The sequence below is a fragment of the Pristiophorus japonicus genome, chromosome 1, assembly GCF_044704955.1.
Source record: "Pristiophorus japonicus isolate sPriJap1 chromosome 1, sPriJap1.hap1, whole genome shotgun sequence".
Classification (NCBI taxonomy): Eukaryota; Metazoa; Chordata; class Chondrichthyes; family Pristiophoridae; genus Pristiophorus; species Pristiophorus japonicus.
This window is the reverse complement of record NC_091977.1, coordinates 13,470,273-13,490,454: the sequence shown is the minus strand read 5'-3', so window position 1 is coordinate 13,490,454 and position 20,182 is coordinate 13,470,273. Positions and strand designations below refer to the sequence as shown.

Below are 20,182 nucleotides of genomic sequence, written 5' to 3'. Positions count from 1 at the left end.
GCTCTTTACGACAAAAAACAGTGGGCGGGCGTTAATTTTGAATATTGCCGTTAATTCTGTGCGGAACGTAATGCTGGACAATATTATGGGCGTTGAATTCGCCCATTCTGCTGATTCCGCCCCAAAAAAGTGGCCGGGCGGTGATATTTTTTCTCGCCGTTAAGCTCATTGGGAAAATAATGCTCGGCAATACGTCTCCTAAAAAAGCCCATCAGTTTCCATTTTGTGCCAGAATGGGCGATATATGGGTGTTATACGTCATTTCAGTGGTAAAATGCATGTTAAGTGGGCGTTAAGCATGCAAAAAAAGTGGAGGTTCTAGCCCTATATCCTCTAGTTTTAGTTTCCTCTATGTGGGAATATCCTCTCTGCATCCACTTTGTCGAGCCCCTCATTATTGTATATGTTTCAATAAGATCACCTTGAACTCCAATGAGTTCAGGACCAACCTACTCAACCTATTTTCATAAGTCAACCCCCTCATTGCCGGAATCAACCTAATGAACCTTCTCCGAACAGCCTCCAATGCAAGTATATCCTTCCTTAAATACGGAGACCAAAACTGTACGCAGTACTCCAGATGTGGCCTCACCAATACCCTGTACAGTTATAGCAGGACTTTTCTGCTTTTATACTCCATCCCCCTTTGCAATAAAGGCCAACATTACATATCCTCCTGATATACTTCTATTATCATCATAGAATCATAGAATGATTTAGCACAGGAGACCATTATGCTCATCGTGCCTGTTCCAGCTCTTTGAAAGAGCTATCCAATTAGTCCCAATTCCCCTGCCCTTTTGCAATAGCCCTGCAAATTTCCTCTCCTTCAAGTATTTATCCAATTCCGTTTTGAAAGTTACTATTGAATCTGCTTCCACCGCCCTTTCAGGCAGTGCGTTCCAGATCATAACACACACTGACCAGTGAGAACCTTTTCCTTCCAGATTTGCCATCCTGAGTTTTCAATTTTCTCTCCATCCATCAGGGGAAGATCTTCTCAGACCATTGCTGCAATCAGAGATCCCTGTGAGAAATAAGCAACACCCCTGACACAAACCTCCATCTGAAATTAAAAACAGTAAATGGCAGAAATGCAAAGCAGGGCAGTCAGCATCTGAAAGAGAAAAATAGGTTAATGTTTTCATTCGGACCTTTCATTACAGTAACTGCCATTGTTATCTATTTTTACTTTTTGAGGCTTTATTTGAAATATTGATTGATGGACCAGTGAATGCAATATCACAATATACCAATGGTTGTAATATTACATTGTAATATTGCAATCTCTGGTTCAATGTACAAATGATTGTTATATTATGATGAACAAATATTAGGGAACGGTAGCATAGTGATTATGTTACTGGACTAGTAATCCAGAGGCCTGGATTAATGATCCAGAGAAATGAGTTCTAATCCCAACCACGGCAGCTGCGGAATTTAAATTCAGGTAATTAAATAAATTTGAAATGAAAAGCTAGTATCAGTAATGGTGACCATGAAACTACCGGATTATTGTAAAAACCCATCTGGTTCACTAATGTTCTTTAGGGAAATAAATCTGCTGTCCTTACCCAGTCTGGCCTATAGGTGATTCACAGCAATGACTCTTAACTGCCCTCTGGAATGGCCGAGCAAGACACTCAGTTGTATCAAAACTGCTACAAAGAACAGCAGTTGAAGAAGGCAGCTCACCACCACCTTCTCAAGGGCAATTAGGGATGGGCAATAAATGCCAGCCTTGCCAGCGACACCCACATCTCATGAACGAATATTAAAAAAAATTATAATGAACCAATGATTGCAATATCACAATGAATCAGTGAATGTAATATTACAATGAACCAGTGATTGCAACATTACAATGAATCAGTGAGCCCATGGAGCTAAAATTCACATTCTGTTGGTGTGTAACACAGGTGGTAGCAATAACATTAATTGAATGGAAAATCAGATGGGATGCATAATGAGCAGTCTTTACAATACCTGGTTCTCTCTGCATTACAATACCTGGCTCTCTTTCGAGAAAAACTGTTAGGAACACCAACCGTTAACCTGTGTAACATTTAGTTGTACCCCTAACATTCTGTCCCTTTACCAATCACGTTAGCCAACAAACAGTGATTTACTTCGCTTTACGGGATACAAGACATGAAATCATTAGCAGAACCTTTAATTTGCTTTTATTGATACAATATTTACACAGCATTGCTTTCATAATACAAGTAATCATCTTTACAGCTTCCCTTATAAATATGGGTCAAAAGAAACACGCAGCGCAGCGCGCGTACGCGAGTAGGTTAGGGGTGATCGTACAGTCACAGTGGCAAATGGCTGTGTCCAATTAAAGAACCTGCAAATCACCACACTCAGAGATCAACACATTAAATCTTCTTACAACAGAACATAAAGCATTGATTGAGCGAACACATAAAATCCACACTGGTATAAGCAAAAGCAATATGAGGGCAACTCCGCTACATTCTGAGCTCTTCAGTTTTTGCTGAACTGTAACATGAGACAATGGTCTGTGCTGTAAATCGCCCCCACCCCCCCAAAAAAGATATTGAGACCTGCTCAACAGGTCAGACAGCGGTTTCATTGGTGACGACTAAATACGTTACCCCGATTCTGACAAAGCTGGTTGCAATTTTAATTTCAGTATGAAAGAGCAATCAGTCGTCCCTTTGCGTTGCACAAGGCATGGTATCAGAATCTGTTTCTTTCTATCAGCGGCTCGTCAGTCGCCTGACCTGACGTGACTGTGCACCAGCTTGGAACTAACCTGTGGCAATGAAAGAAAGATACATCACCTCGAGCAAAAGCCTGAGCTTTCCCAGACAGTTCCATTGGCAGTGCACACTCACCACAGTTTACAGGACCATGACATTGCTCTTCAGCCCAGACCAGAACATTGGGCTACAACCCACAGGACAGTGACCCTAGGCTACAACCACAGGACCATGACCCTGGGCTTCAGTCCACAGGACCATGACCCTGGGCTACAACCTACAGGACCATGACCCTGGGCTACAACCTACAGGATCATGACCTTGGGCTACAACCTACAGGACCATGACCCTGAATTACACCCACAGGACCGTGACCCAGGGCTTCAGTCTACAGGACCGTGACCCTGGGCTTCAGTCTACAGGACCGTGACCCTGGGCTTCAGTCTACAGGACCATAACTCTGGGCTTCAGACTACAGGACCATAACCCTGGGCTTCAGTCTACAGGACCATGACCCTGGGCTTCAGTCTACAGGACCATGACCCTGGGCTTCAGTCTACAGGACCATGACCCTGGGCTTCAGTCTACAGGACCATGACCCTGGGCTTCAGTCTACAGGACCATGACCCTGGGCTTCAGTCTACAGGACCATGACCCTGGGCTACAACCTACAGGACAGTGACCCTGGGCTTCAGTCTACAGGACCATGACCCTGGGCTTCAGTCTACAGGACCATGACCCTGGGCTTCAGTCTACAGGACCGTGACACTGGGCTTCAGTCTACAGGACCGTGACCCTGGGCTTCAGTCTACAGGACCGTGACCCTGGGCTTCAGTCTACAGGACCGTGACCCTGGGCTTCAGTCTACAGGACCGTGACCCTGGGCTTCAGTCTACAGGACCGTGACCCTGGGCTTCAGTCTACAGGACCGTGACCCTGGGCTTCAGTCTACAGGACCGTGACCCTGGGCTTCAGTCTACAGGACCATGACCCTGGGCTTCAGTCTACAGGACCATGACCCTGGGCTTCAGTCTACAGGACCGTGATACTGGGCTTCAGAATACAGGACCATGACCCTGGGCTTCAGTCTACAGGACCATGACCCTGGGCTTCAGTCTACAGGACCATGATCCTGGGCTACAACCTACAGGACCATGACCCTGGGCTTCAGTCTACAGGATCATGACCCTGGGCTTCAGTCTACAGGATCATGACCCTGGGCTTCAGTCTACAGGACCATGATCCTGGGCTACAACCTACAGGACCATGACCCTGGGCTTCAGTCTACAGGATCATGACCCTGGGCTTCAGTCTACAGGACCATGACCCTGGGCTACAACCTACAGGACCATGACCCTGGGCTTCAGTCTACAGGATCATGACCCTGGGCTTCAGTCTACAGGACCATGACCCTGGGCTACAACCTACAGGACCATGACCCTGGGCTTCAGTCTACAGGACCGTGACACTGGGCTTCATAATACAGGACCATGACCCTGGGCTTCAGTCTACAGGACCATGACCTGGGGCTTCAGTCTACAGGACCATGACCCTGGGCTTCAGTCTACAGGACCATGATCCTGGGCTACAACCTACAGGATCATGACCCTGGGCTTCAGTCTACAGGATCATGACCCTGGGCTTCAGTCTACAGGACCATGACCCTGGGCTACAACCTACAGGACCATGACCCTGGGCTACAACCTACAGGACCATGACCCTGGGCTACAACCTACAGGACCATGACCCTGGGCTACAACCTACAGGACCATGACCCTGAGCTTCAGTCGACATTACCATGACCCTGGGCTTCAGTCTACAGGACCATGACCCTGGGCTTCAGTCGACATTACCATGACCCTAGGCTACAGTCTGCAGGACCATGACCCTGGGCTACATCCTACAGGACCATGACCCTGGGCTACAACTACAGGACCATGACCCTGGGCTTCAGTCTACAGGACCATGACCCTGGGCTACAAACTACAGGACCATGACCCTAGGCTTCAGTCTACAGGACCATGACCCTAGGCTTCAGTCTACAGGACCATGACCCTGGGCTACAAACTACAGGACCATGACCCTAGGCTTCAGTCTACAGGACCATGACCCTAGGCTTCAGTCTACAGGACCATGACCCTGGGCTACAAACTACAGGACCATGACCCTAGGCTTCAGTCTACAGGACCATGACCCTGGGCTACAAACTACAGGACCATGACCCTAGGCTTCAGTCTACAGGACCATGACCCTAGGCTTCAGTCTACAGGACCATGACCCTAGGCTTCAGTCTACAGGACCATGACCCTAGGCTTCAGTCTACAGGACCATGACCCTGGGCTTCAGTCTACAGGACCATGACCCTGGGCTACAAACTACAGGACCATGACCCTAGGCTTCAGTCGACAGGACCATGACCATGTTGCAAGTGTGACCCGAAGTTGAGGTTTAGGATGGTCTGTAACTATGAGCGTCGTGTTGGAGCTGTAGCTGTACAAGTCACTTGGGTCCGTGACCAATCTGGCGGTTTCAATATTCCACTGATTCTCAACATGTACATTGACACTTCTTTCGACAGCATTACCTTGCAGGTCATCAAGTGTAGACTTTGAACTGAAACAGGTACAGCTGACCAGCAGCAAAGAAGCCTGTGGAACAACTAAATTTACAGGTAATGAAAGGGACTGACACACATCTCACGCCCAGGAAACTCGGTCAGACATCTTCAGTTTGTACAATTGTGCATTTTCACAGAAAGTTTACAATACATTCATTAAAGAGACAGTATCCCATGTGTTGGCATTAACCCTGGAGTTCTGAACAATCAATCAAAGGTATACAATTGAGTGTTTTGTTTTGATATATTTAAAAAGTCAGCTTTAATGACATGTTTCACCGCAGTTAATCTGTTGAATTGACACCCTTTCCTAATTTGTCACCTCCGGCATCATGGATTTCCAGTGAGGGGGATGCACTGCAGTCCTGGTGCCATCAATAGTTCCAAGAATCCACTGGGAGAAGGTATATCCGTGTCAAATCACAGAGGAGGGATCGGAAATCCTGGCCATAGGGTCCGCAGGAGGAGGAGGGGGAGGGGAGCATGTCCAGCCGGCGGAGGGTGGGGAAATTTCACTCCGGCTTTAAACTCTACAACTTCAAACGTTAAAACCAAGTGTTTCACTGCCCACTACTGACCAAGCTGGTTGGTTTGTTATTACACAAGATAACATTTCTTTAGAGCAAAGATGACAGAATTGATATCTCACACAATCAGAAATAGCGCGCTATTAACAGAAAGAGTTCAAGCCACGTTATTTTTTTCTTGCACTGTGTTGGTGGATGTTGCAAAGCTGAATGTCGTCTAACCTCTTATTGGGATTACAATCAGAGAACGTCAGTACATCGACATTCACCAGAGCCAGCTCACATCTGTATTGGGTCCTTGACTTGGCCTTTTCCTCCATCTGTCCGTACCCTGATCAATAGATCAGGACACTGAAGTGGATGGGCGTGTAAGCCTGAATGTACCACAGCCCACCACATACAGCCCACTGTAAGAAGGGCTACAGATGGATATTCTCTATCAGAAGTAGGCAGTGCGCAACTAAGATCAGAGACCGTGACATGGGCTTTCAGTCAAGCAATACAGATAACATTTCAAACTACTGTGCACCGAACTCAGAAGTAATCATTGCAGTAATAATGTGCTCACAGTAATAATGTGCTCACAGTACATGTTCACTTGGAGTACACATCAGCTCGGACAGCCACATTTCTCTGCCTCAGTGGAGATTAATAATTAAATTGTTCTTTCCCCTACCCAGCTATGACATCCATTTGCCATTGCTGAGGAGTTTCCAAATTAAAATGTGAAAGTGTAATAACTGCAGTTATTTGGTTGATTATCCCAAAGTTTGTGGAATATTTTGCATGTCACCTTGGAATTCTGCAAGGGCGACGGGGCAGGTAACAGGACAGGGGAGCCTTTATCCAACTCAAAGTAGATTTGCCTGCCATGTTTTAAAGAGGGTCGACACACGCTTTGATTGGGATAGGTAGGGGACCAGTTTGAATTGCCTCGCCCCTGGTTTGCAAGCATTTTTTGTGTTTTTAGTTAAACTTTTTGTTGAAGCAGGTTGAAGCAACAATGTAAATATACCGGGATTATTCCCTCCCCCACTCTCCAAACTTCACAAGATCTAAATCCTTATTGGTGCAGGGCTGTCTAGACTGCAGATGGTACCTGGATCAGCCTAGCCAGAGTGTACCAGCCTGTGAATCGGAGGGTACATCCCAACAAGCCCCTGCCCATCCAGCCCTCAAAAGCTCAGATGCTATGTATACCTTTACTGCTTGCTCGCTGGTGTTGTCCTGTGTGAATTTCATGGGTGGGGCAATTTTGATCTAACGGGAAACCCATGGGATTGGATGGAACACTTTCCTCCAATAAACTTAGACTAAAATCGGGCAAGGTGCAAAAACCAGTTTTTCACCCGGTCCCGGGACGTCAGGTTAAAACTGCCCCCAAAGGGTGTGGATGTTTTGGAAAGGACCGGTGGATAAATCCTAAATCAGAACACCAAGATCTGTTACTATCAACAGCTTGAGGTAAAGGCCAACCGATGGGAAGGCGGGTTTAAAGTAAATGGCCTGAAATTTGCGGTCAGCGGTAAAGCAAAGACGCTCGCCGCTGGGTCCGGAGAAAGCGGCCCACAAAGATCTCCCGGTCTCCGTGGCCAGAGGTTCAGTTCAGTGAAGTGGGAATCCCACAGGGCAAGCTGCTGTGACGTCAACACGCTGTCTCAGCAACCAATCACATTGCAGAATTCTCACAGACCGGGAAACCAGGAAGTGAAGAAGCTGCTTTGATTCGGACTTTAAAATGATGTTAGAATGAAGATTGGGGCTCTCACACGGGGAAAAGATAAAACTGAAATAAATAATTTAATAAAAATTGTTAAAAATTTAAATTTTTATTATAATGGGGAAATTTGACACTCCACAAAATTAAAATTAGATTACCAGGGCCATCACCTTTGTTTGCGCTGTTAAAACCCCAGTTACACCTAATCCAACAAGGTCTAACAGCGATATTACCGCAGGAAAGCTAATGCTTTCATCAGTTTCACTGATTTCCCGGATTGCCGGCTATGGGGGTGGGGGGAGAGGACACACAGCACGGCCAGTGTCGGAGCAGTGAACGACTGACCGCAACTTCAGGATTTTCGCGTTAGGATGCGCGTGCGCTAAATCCTGAAGTTGCGGTGAGTCTCAAAGGAGTAGTAACAGCGAACGCTGACTGTTCACTGTTTACTACCCACTGCAAATTACGGGCCAATATTGTGTTGCCTATCCCAGGGTTTTTTGGTGCATACCCATGCGGCCCATAAGATTCCCCCACCCCCGGAGTTAAGTGACACACACAGTAAGAGGGCAAGGGCAAGACTCCATGTTGATCTCTCCTCCTGCCCCCGGATCATGAACCAGAGAAACAGCCCAGGAGAGGGTAATCGTGAGGTTGAGGCTGCGATTTGAGCTCCGGCCCACTTGAGCGGGGCGAAGGAACTCTGCGTCGAAAGAGCTACTAGCCCACCTGAGGTTTCTGAAACATATGTACAAGTCAAATCGGACAGCCAATAGATTCAAATTGCAGTGTAGGTTAGCCAACGACAATAGTGTCCCTTTAGAGTTTGTATATGGATTCAGTGCACTGGTAACATGGAGAGCATTTACGTGCATACTCTGTTCAAGTCAAGAAACAGTTGTTCAATTCACAATACAAAATGCATTTTTTACTATAAGGACACTCAAGAGTTTTATCATTGAATTGCAACCAGCCTCTGACAGACGCTTAAAAGTCAATTATCAAAGTACTTATTATTACTGAAAACACGTATACCACTGGCTGCAGTTTATTGTAGTTCCCCACATCAGTTATTGCTAACTTGGATGGTTAAGGCTTAAAGGGACAATACGGCGTAATTCTATAAATTAAGGAGCAGCGGGAGATAGAAGACATGATACCGTGAGAAGACAAAGGTTTGGAATTTCCGTATAAACACTCAGCACGTCCGTACAAAATTCCTTCATTCACTATTTGTCATTTATTTGCTTGAACCGTGTTAAAAAAATGTTTTAAAAACAAAATGTAAAGAATGGGTGCACAACTAAACAAACTGGGCATATACAGCAGGTCTGCATATCACTCCCAAAACATCAACCTGCCTCTTTTCCCTTCACAGATGCTGACTAGCCTGCTCGGTATTTTTAGCATTGTCTCCCTTTATTTAAATACAAGTCTTTAATTTTTTGAAATGGGTTAACGCCTCTCTGGAAATAGCAGAGGAAGGAATGGTGTACGAGAGCACTGAGGTGTCTGTGCTTCAAAGCCGACCGGTATAATGTTATATAAACTTATTTTCGACATCCAATCCTCGCCTGCACAGTAATGCATTTAAAGCAACAATTTTAATGAATTTTGCACAGCTCTTTCCAAAGGTTTTTTTTTTAAACTAACACCCTCACGCCCTCCCCCCTCGGCTAGTTTCTCTCCAGAAGGTAGTTATTTGCTGATTATAAATACTCCAATTACCTGTGCCATCTCACCAGAATGCCCATTGCTCAGGTCTGAATAACTGTAAGCAATTTGACCAGGGTGGGGGCCTTTGAAGAGCGGGGACCCAGGGGGATTGTGTTCTCCCCACTCCCCAGCCGAATATGGGGATATCAGTCAAGGAACCAGTAGTTATGCCACTGAACTCAGTGGAGGCCAGAGATCAAACCCGGGACCCTCACAGTCCACATGGCTCCATATCAGGACATGTGATGCACTCATAGCCTGGGAGCTTGATGATTACTGTCTCTTGAGAGGGACCACCCATCATCGATAGCCCGTGCCTGTGTTACAATCTCAACAAGTTGCAGACACTGCTGCACTATGTGCAGAATAATGGAAGAGCAGACAGAATGATGGCACGCAACATTTCAAATAGTCTTTGGGCGTCTGTCCATGTGTGTAGCAGGGGTACTGCCACAGCTGGTAAAATTTGATCCACCATCCAATTTAATGTTTACTTATATACATTACAATAAATGCATTACAGTACTTAAAAGGGTTATTTTCAAACCTTGCCAATTGATATTCAGCAATTATTGCACATGTGTGTATATATATATATATCAATATATGTTTCTGCTACGCTCCATATGCAGCCTTTTTTTAAAATACAGAAATTGTTAATCAAACTGGCTTGTATTCTCATGGATGTTAAACCTTAACTTGAGTCTAGGCTGTTCTGTTTCACTCAACCCTTCACCCTCTACATCGTGACGGTTAGATCAAGGCTGGCGACTGAGAGCAGATTACCTCCCAATTCACCCGAGCCGGGAGCCAAGAGTTAGTGTCCGGGGAGGTGGAGAAGAGAACTCAAACAGTGAGGATAAAAGTGGAGCAACATATATATATATATATATAAAAATTGGGATTTGAAGAGCTGAGGATGCGGGTGAAAATCTGAAATAGCAAGATTCCAGTTGCCGAAAGGTTTCAAGCCCAGCCTATCAATTTGAATGGCAGACTTCAAGCCTTAAAAAGAAGCACCGAAACCAGAGACAGATTCACCTTGTGACGGCTGTGTTGTTCCAAAAGTAAAACGGCGACAGTGAAGTGCCTGAAAGAAGGACATTGAAAATCACAGAGACCTTGGGCTAGAAATGAGTCTTGGGCGGCGGTGCTAGATGGGCGTTACCGGATCAGATGCCCGTTCTGACTGCGATGGAGCTGAATATCAGGCACTGCGTGTAACGGGCGCCGATATGGTACCGCCCGTTCCGCGCCACCGCCCCAGACGAATTTCTAGACCTTCATATTTCTGGGCATTCTTGTGTCAAAGGTCAATCAATCAATCATGCCGAGCGGATCGTGAGAGACTGTCCCCAGTCAGGACCCCTCACGTTCCCCAAGAGCCATTAACTTTAATGTAATGAAAAGGGCGTTTTGGGGGAATTAATTGAAAGTAATACGCTGCTCAATTCAACACAAAACCGAGATGCACTTCTGCTTAAAGTAGAGTCAATTAGGTTTATAAAATGGAGTTGTCCTGTAGATACACACACATGGACACACTTTATTCTGTGATAAAATCTAGTACATGAATCTCACTGCCTGTAGAATTCTGCATTACACAAAACTGATACCACACTCGGTATGCAACACGAATGCTGTGGCAGGGGTGAAGTCACAAGTCCCGCTGCCCCCTAACAGGCCACTTGAGTTACTGACCTCAGCCGTGTGTCACCGTGGGAGGCACCAAATGCAATTCGTTCATCACCCTCCCAGAGGCCACCTTGGGTACAGCCCCCGTTAACCGCCCACCCACGATCCAGAGAGACCGAGGAGAGAAACAGAAGAGCCCAGCGTTACAAAAATTAAGTTGAAAATAAAAACAATCAAGGTTCCACTCGGAGCTGACACACAATAAAACAGTCCTTTCAACTCATGGAATCGGACCGTGATTGGGGGCACAAGAGCTGCTGGACCACTGTAGACCAATATTGCGCTGGTTTGATAACAGCAAACTCACCATCGCCAGCGAGGTACGTTCTATGTACAGAAAATGACTTAAAAATAATTTGGACTGATGTGAGTGGTCTTAAATACTTCAGATATACCATAAGCTCGACTGTACATTAAAAGCCAAGAGATATTCATCGCCAATCAGATAGGAACCTTTAAAAAAAATCGACTTGTGCCAACTGGTTTTCGATACCTTTCGGATAATACCGGTGTAACAAAAATAAACAAAGCAACCACTCTCTGTCCTTTAACCAGGAATGACTTCATGAAAAAGTATCTTTTTTTTACACACACACACAGCATTTCTATTACAAAGTACTGAAACTAAAATCCTCCATTACAAACCATTGAGGATCGGGTCTCTGAAGTGCATATCCAGAAGGTTTTTTAATATATATAGTACATTTCCATTGTTTAAACTAAAATTCAGCTACCCATTTTTTTTGTTGTTCTGAATTCAAGACAGACATTCGGCATGCAAAAAAAAATGCTTTTTAAAATATACACATTTTTATTTCATGATTAAGGAACTATATCCTTTGTCTTATTGTTCAGGCAGGCACTGTACACATACACTTAGGTACAGACACATGCCAATTGCATTGCTTCTGCATTCTACCAGTCACAAGGTTGATGTCAGTAAAGCAACTACCATAGCAACGCTAAGCAAGGCTGCAGAGACCAATCACGACTATTATTAGTAATTAATAATAAGAATTTTTTTTTCTTTTTTGCTTATGGATTTTGTAATAGTATATAATCTTTTTTTTTTTCTTTGCAAGAGCCCAACTCCTGTCCCCCTACTTGCTATTTTTGGACTCTGCATTTATCATTGATATGGTGGTGGTGTTGGGGAGGAGGAGGGGGGGGGGGGTGTGGAGGAGGATGGGGGGATGTGTTTCCATAGAAACCACAGCCTCCGATCTGCTCAAGTGACATCATTCAGCGCAAGCAGAGAGAAAAACATTAAAAGAGAAACTCAAAAAAAAAAGCCAGGAGCAGCATTGAGACTCCAGAGCGCATGGAATGCGGAGGATAAGCTCACAGTCACCCGATCATGGAGGGGAGGGAGAACACTAAATGCCTATTTTACAATATGCAACATGGGATCAAGAACCTACAAATGACTGAATCTTGCTGGCTTGTGAAGACAATGGAAATAAGAGTCATGATATTGGATGCACCTTTTTCTCTCTCTCTCTCTCTCTCTCTCTAGTTTGGCAGGACACAGCACACCCAAGTATTTCTTTTTAAAAAAACTGTATGTCAGAGCCCAGGCGCGAGTGAATCAGGCCAGGCCAAGGTGATCTTCTTGGCATTGCTGCAATTCCTCTTCATGCAGCAGAGCAAGCTGGGGTTTTATCTCGAAGAGTATAACGGTAACACTAAGAACTACTGTCATGAAGGGAGTTATATTCAGCGGCACGGAGGAGTGGAGGGGTTCGGGGGGTGGAGGGGTAGTGGGGGGGGGGTTTGGGTTAGTACTGATCATCGATTATCACTGACAATACAGTAAATGCACGGGCAATGATCCATCCCCATCCCCATTTCATTCTGTGCCCCTTCCACCAAAAAGAAAAATACACCTCTACAGTAATCGTTACCGCTTCCATGTTGTGTGGCTGCTGTGCTGATGGAAATCTGGTCGAGGGCAACCTGGGTCGACTGGCAACTTTGAGCCCAGCCAGGCATGCTGTGTACGGTACGAATGTTAACTGGTGCTTCAATCTCAAGCACCCACCATCCTGCAACAAGTCTGGGGCGGTCGCAACTCTCATCCAACGAAATCACAGCAACGCAGAGGGGCGGAAGGGGATGTGTGGAAAATAAAATCATCAAAAAATTACAAAGCATTGGGCATTCTGGTGTTTGTAAGGGGAAAGGGTGAAGGGTGGGGGGGCGGGGGGAGAGGAGGGAGAGGTAAGCTGGGGGGGCCGGGGGGGGGTGGTGGGGAAATGTTCATTCTTCACGGAGATGCAGCCGGTAGCGGTGGTAACGTAGCTGGAAAAACATTTTCTCCAAGACCGAGTGATTCATCCCCGGCAGCACGTAGTGTTCGGTGACGCCGATGTATCTGAAACCCAAGGACTCGTAGAGCTTGTGGGCGGCCAGTTTGACGGCGGTGGTGCCCAGCACGACGGCGGAGTAGTTGTTGAGGACGGCGAACTCCAGAACCTTGCGGCCCAGGGCCTTGGCGATGCCTTTCCCCCGCTGCTCAAAGTCCACGGACATGCGGCGAAGCTCCACCGTGTTGTCCTCCTCGTTCCCTCTGGCAGCCACGATGCCCACGACATTCCCGTCCAGAACCGCCACCCAGAAGCAGGAGCCTACGACAAGAAGAACGGGGTGTCTCAGCATTTTTGGGGAACGACAATTGGGTTTCTCTTGACTTTGTGCGATTGTGTAAAAGAGGTGACGGCGAGTCCCTCGACTTCAACGGGAATACAAAGCGTGAAAGATGTAAAACGGGCTTGTTTACACTGTCGCATAAAGTCGAAATCTACCCCGACAACATTTCACTAATATCCACAAAAAAATTACAGAAAAATCTTCAAGCATTACCTCCACATACTTGTGACTCAAAATTCATCATATAGAACACATGACCCACAATGACTTTTATAAGGGGTGGTCGGTAGTACACAGAAATCAATGCATATGCTCGAAAAAACTGGGGTAAAATATTTATCTGGCACATCTGGCTCTCCTCAACACCCCGCGCCTCCCCCCCGCAAATCCGGTCCCATACTATTCAAGGTCACGTCGTGTACACGAGGAGCTAAGATATTGGAAATAGTGATTTTAACCTGATTCAGCAGAGTATTAGTTTTATTTGATATCATGACCAGACATATTCCATGCTACTTTGCCATATTTCAAATCAACTAAATGAGCTCAGATCTTCATCTCCAACAAAATAAATGAGCTCAGATCTTCATCTCCAACAAAATAAATGAGCTCAGATCTTCATCTCAAACTGACTAAGCTCAGATCTTCATCTCCAACAAAATGAGCACAGATCTCCATCTCAAACTAAGTGAGCTCAGATCTTCATCTCAACCAAACTAGTTCAGCACAGATCCTCATTTCAAACTAAATGAGCACAGATCTTCATCTCCAACAAACTAAATGAGCACAGATCTTCATCTCAAACTAAATGAGCTCACATTTTAATCTCAACCTAAATGAGCAAAGATCTTCATCTCAACCAAACTAACTGAACACAGATCTTCATCGCCAACAAACTAAATGAGCTTAGATCTTCATTTCAAACTAATTGAGCTCAGATCTTCATCTCAAACTAAATGAACACAGATCCTCATCTCAAACTAAATGAACACAGATCCTCATCTCAAACTAAATGAGCACAGATCCTCATCTCAAACTAAATGAACACAGATCCTCATCTCAAACTAAATGAACACAGATCCTCATCTCAAACTAAATGAACACAGATCTTCATCTCAAACAAACTAGTTGAGCACTGATCCTCCTGTCAAACTAAATGATCTTAGATCTTCATCTCCAACAAACTAAATTAGCTCAGATCTTCAACTCAAACAAAATGAGCACCGATCTTCATCTCAACCGATCGAAATGAGCTCAGATCTTTATCTCCAACAAACTAAATGGGCACAGACCTTCATTTCAACAAAACTAAATGAGCACAGATCTTCATCTCAAACTAGATGACCTCAGATCTTCATTTCAACCAAACTAAATGAGCACAGATCTTCATCCAAACTAAATAAGCTCACATCTTCATTTCAACCAAACTAAATGAGCTCAGATCTTCATCTCAAACTAAATGACCTCAGATCTTCATTTCAACCAAACTAAATGAGCACAGATCTTCATCCAAACTAAATAAGCTCAGATCTTCATTTCAAACTAAATGAGCACAGATCTTCATCTCATACTAAATGAGCCAAATCCTCCTCTCAAACTAAATGAGAAAAGATCTTCATCTCAAACTAAATGCGCACAGATCTTCACTTCCTACTGACCGAGCACAGATCTTCATCTCAAACAAACTAAATAAGCTCAGATCTTCACCTCCAACTGACCGAGCACAGATCTTCATCTCAAACAAACTAAATAAGCTCAGATCTTCACCTCCAACTGACCGAGCACAGATCTTCATCTCAAACAAAATGAGTCAAATCATTATCTCAAACTAATTGAGCACAGATCTTCATCTCAAAAAAACTAAATGTGAAAAGATCTTCATCTCAAACTAAAGGAGCTCAGACCTTCATCTCCAACAAACTAAATGACCTCAGATCTTCATTTCAACCAAACTAAATGAGCCTGATCTTCATCTCAAACTAAATAAGGAGAGATCTTCATCTCAACCGAACTAAATGAGCACCGATCTTCATCTCAACCAATCAAAATGAGCACAGATCTTCATCTCAGACTTAATGAACACAGATCTTTATCTCCAACAAATTAAATGAGCTCAGATCTTCATCTCAAACTAAATGATTACAGATCGTCATCTCAACAAAACTAAATGAGCTCAGATCTTCATCTCAACAAAACTAAATGAGCTTAGATCCTCATCTCAAACTAAATGAGCTCAGATCCTCATCTCAAACTAAATGAGCACAGAGCTTCATCTGTGGATAGTCTAGGGGTTATGGGGGAGGAACTTAACACAATCACAATCACTAAGGAGGTGGTACTCAGTAAGATAATGGGACTAAAGGCAGATAAATCCCCTGGACCTATGGCTTGCATCCTAGGTTCTTAAGAGAAGAAGCGGCAGGGATAGTGTATGAATTGGTTGTAATTTATCAAAATTCCCTGGATTCTGGGGAGGTCCCAGCAGATTGGAAAACTGCAAATGTAATTAAAAAAGGGGGCAGACAAAAAGCAGGAAGCTATAGACAGTTAGCCTAACATCTGTGGTTGGGAAAATGTTGGAGTCCATTATTAAAGAAACAGTAGCAGGACATTTGGAAAATAAAATTCGGTCAGGCAGAGTCAGCAAGGATTTATGAAGGGGAAGTCATGTTTGACAAATTTGCTGGAGTTCTTTGAGGATGTAACGAACAGGGTGGATAAAGGGGAACCAGTGGATGTGGTGTATTTGGATTTCCAGAAGGCATTTGACAAGGTGCCACATAAAAGGTTACTGCACAAGATAAAGGTTCACGGGGTTGGGGGTAATATATAAGCATGGCTAGAAGATTGGCTAACTAACAGAGAACAGAGAGTCGGGATAAATGGTTCATTCTCTGGTTGGCAACCAGTAACTAGTGGGGTGCCGAAGGGATCAGCGCTGGGACCCCAACTATTTACAATCTATATTAATGACTTGGAAGAAGGAAGGGACTGAGTGTAACATAGCCAAGTTTGCTGATGATAAAAAGATGGGAGGAAAAGCAATGTGTGAGGACGACACAAAAAATTTGCAAAAGGACATAGACAGGCTAAGTGAGTGGGCAAAAATTTGGCAGATGGAGTATAATGTTGGAAAGTGTGAGATCATGCACTTTGGCAGAAAAAACAAACAGCAAGTTATTATTTAAATGGAGGAAGATTACAAAGTGCTGCAGTACAGTGGAACCTGGGGGTACTTGTGCATGAAACACAAAAGCATAGTATGCAGGTACAGCAAGTGATCAGGAAGGCCAATGGTATCTTGGCCTTTATTGCAAAGGGGATAGAGTATAAAAGCAGGGAAGTCTTACTACGGCTATACAGGGTATTCGTGAGGCCACACCTGGAATACTGCGTGTAGTTTGGTTTCCATATTTATGAAAGAAAATACTTGCTTTGGAGGCAGTTCAGAGAAGGTTCACTAGGTTGATTCCGGGGATGAGGGGGTTGATTTATGAGGAAAGGTTGAGTAGGTTGGGCCTCTACTCATTGGAATTCAGAAGGATGAGAGATGATCTTATAGAAATGTATAAGATTATGAGGGGGCTTGACAAGGTGGATGCAGTGAGGATGTTTCCACTGATGCGGCAGACTAGAACTAGAAGGCACAAAGTTAGAATAAGGGGCAGCCCATTTAAAACTGAGATGAGGAGAAATTTCTTCTCGCAGAGGGTTGTAAATCTGGAATTCACTGCCTCAGAGAGCTGTGGAAGCTGGGACATTGAATAAATTTAAGACAGAAATAGACAGTTTCTTAAACAATAAGAGGATAAGGGGTTATGGGGAGCGGGCAGGAAAGTGGAGTTGAGTCCATGATCAGATCAGCCATGATCTTATTGAATGGCGGAGCAGGCTCAAGGGGCCGGTTCCAATTTCTTATATTCTTATGTTCTTATGTTCATCTCAAACGAAATGAGCTCAGATCTTCATCTCAAACTAAATGAGGATAGAACATCATCCCCAACAAACTAAATGAGCACAGATCTTCATCTCAACCTAATTGAGCACAGATTTTCATCTCAAATTAAATGAGCTCGGATCTTCATCTCAACCAACTTAACTCAGATCATCTGAAACAAACTAAATGAGCACAGATCTTAATCTGAAACTAAATGTGATCTGATCTTCATCTCAAAATTAAAGATCTCAGATGTTCATCTCAAACAAAATGAGCACAGATCTTCATCTCAAACTAAATGTGATCTGCTCTTCATCTCAAACTAAATGACCACAGATCTTCACCTCAAGCTAACTGAGATCAGATCCTCATCTCAAACTAAATGAGCCAAATCCTTATCTCAAACTAAATGAGCACAGATCTCCATCTCAAACTAAATGAGCACAGATCTTCATCTCAAACAAACTAAATGTGAACAGATCCTCATTACAAACTAAATGAGCACAGATCTTCAATTCAAACTAAATGAGCTCAAATCTTCATCTCCAACAAACTAAATGAGCCAAATCCTCATCTCAATCTAAATGAGCTCAGGTCTTCATCTCAAACTAAGTGAGCCAAATGCTCACCTCAAATTTAAGTGAGCACAGATCTTCATCTCAAACTAAATGAGCACAGATCTTCAAGTCAACTAAATGAGCACAGACTTTCATCTCAACCAAACAAATGAGCACACATCTTCAAATCTAACTAAATAAGCACACATCTTCATGTCAAACTAATTGAGCACAGATCTTCATTTCAAACTAAACGAGCCAAATCCTCATCTCAAACTAAATGAGCACAGACCTTCAAATCTAAACAAATTGAGCTCAGATCTTCAGCTCGAACAAACTAAATGAGCACAGATCTTCTTCTCAAATTAAATGAGCACAGATTCTTCATCTCAATCAAATTACTGAGCACAGATCTTCACCGCAAACTAAATGATTTCAGACTTTCATCTAATTGAATTGAGCTCAGATATTCATCTGAAACTAAATGAGCACTGGGGTTTATCTCAAACAAACTAAATGTGCACACGGCTTCAGTTTACAGGCCTTCATTTTAAACAAACTGAATGAGTATGGTCATCTACCTGAAGTGTAAGCGCTGTTTCTCTCTCCACGGATGCTGCTTCACCTGCTCTGTGTTTCCAGCATTTTATGTTATTATTTGAGATTTTCAGTATCTGCAGTATTTTGCTTTTGAATAAGTGGAGGTGTTGATTTGAGTACAGGTCTTCACTTGATACAAACTGAATGCCTACATAAGAACATAAGAAATAGGACTTGGAGTAGGCCATATGGTCCCTCAAGCCTACTCCGCCATTCAATAAGATCATGGCTGATCTTCTACCTCAACTCCACTTTCCTGCACTGTCTGCATATCCCTTACTATCCAAAAATCTATCAATCTCTGTCTTGAATATATTCAATGAATGAGCCTCCAAAACTCTATGGGGTACAGAATTCCAAAGATTCACCACCCTCTGAGTGAAGACATTTCTCCTCATCTCAGTCCTAAATGGCCGACTCCTGATTCTGAGACAGTGACTCTTGGTTCTAGATTCCCCAGCCAGGGGAAACATCCTCCCTGCATCTACCCCGTCAAGTCCATTACGAATTTTGTATGTTTCAATGAGATCACCTCTCATTTTTCTGAACTTTAGGGAATATTGGCTTAGTCTACTCAATCGCTCCTCACAGGACAATCCCCACATCCCAGGAATCAGTCTAGTGAACCTTCATTGCACTCCCTCCAAAGCAAATATATCCTTTCTTAGGTAAGACCAAAACCACACGGTGCTCCAGGTGTGATCTCACCAAACCCCTATATAATTGTAGTAAGACTTCTTTACCCATATACTCCAATTCTTTTGTAATAAATACTAATGGGCTGAAATTCCATATTGCCCCATTTAGGGACAGTAATCTCTGAGGCCGGACCTTCTGCTCCCGGCGCAGAAGTCCCGCACTGGAAGCGAAATTGGTCTTACCGCCCCTGACAGGAAGTGGAGTGCAATGTTGGGCGCTCCACTTCCTCTCGGGGTAGGCTCGGGGGGTGCTACCCAGGCGAACATCAGAGTGCTACGCGGCCTCTTCGCATAGCGCTGACCCGTTACAAGGGCACTCCCCTTATGTTAATGGGGAAAGACGCTGCAAGCTCTGCAGGCCTTTTGAGGGACCTCCACTGGGCCACCAGGGAGGCGGGGAGGCGGGGCCACAGCCCGGCACCGAAAGGGAGTGGCGGGCTGCACGAGCGTGGCACGAACCCCGCGGAAATGGACTTCGAGGCCGGACCAGTCAGTCGGAGGGTGCTGCAAAAGAGACGGCGGACCTCCCCTTTAAGTTTTGCCCCGCGAGCGGAGTGCAGCCTGGTTCATGACCCGCGAGGCTGGCACAGACATCGCCCACGGCAGCCTCACGGGGCACTGCCCAATTTCTGCCGTGGGGCAAAAATGGGTTGCTGTGTATGGCGATGATGTCGAGCCTCTGATAACTCCAGTGCAATTTCCAAGGAGCCGATGGTTCGCATGCTGCGTGCGCC

At 44.6% G+C, this 20,182-nt stretch overlaps 1 protein-coding gene across 1 annotated transcript in view; it reads right to left on the bottom strand.

Annotated features, from left to right (window-relative positions):
* Nucleotides 1-13,058: 13,058 nt before the first annotated feature.
* nat8l (N-acetyltransferase 8-like) overlaps nt 13,059-20,182 on the bottom strand; it is a 73,823-nt gene continuing 66,699 nt past the window's right edge. Inside the window, exon 3 of the mRNA XM_070893799.1 lies at nt 13,059-13,634. Within this exon, the coding sequence (XP_070749900.1) occupies nt 13,267-13,634 (368 nt within the window). The 3' untranslated portion in view covers nt 13,059-13,266. The remainder of the gene's footprint in view (nt 13,635-20,182) is intronic.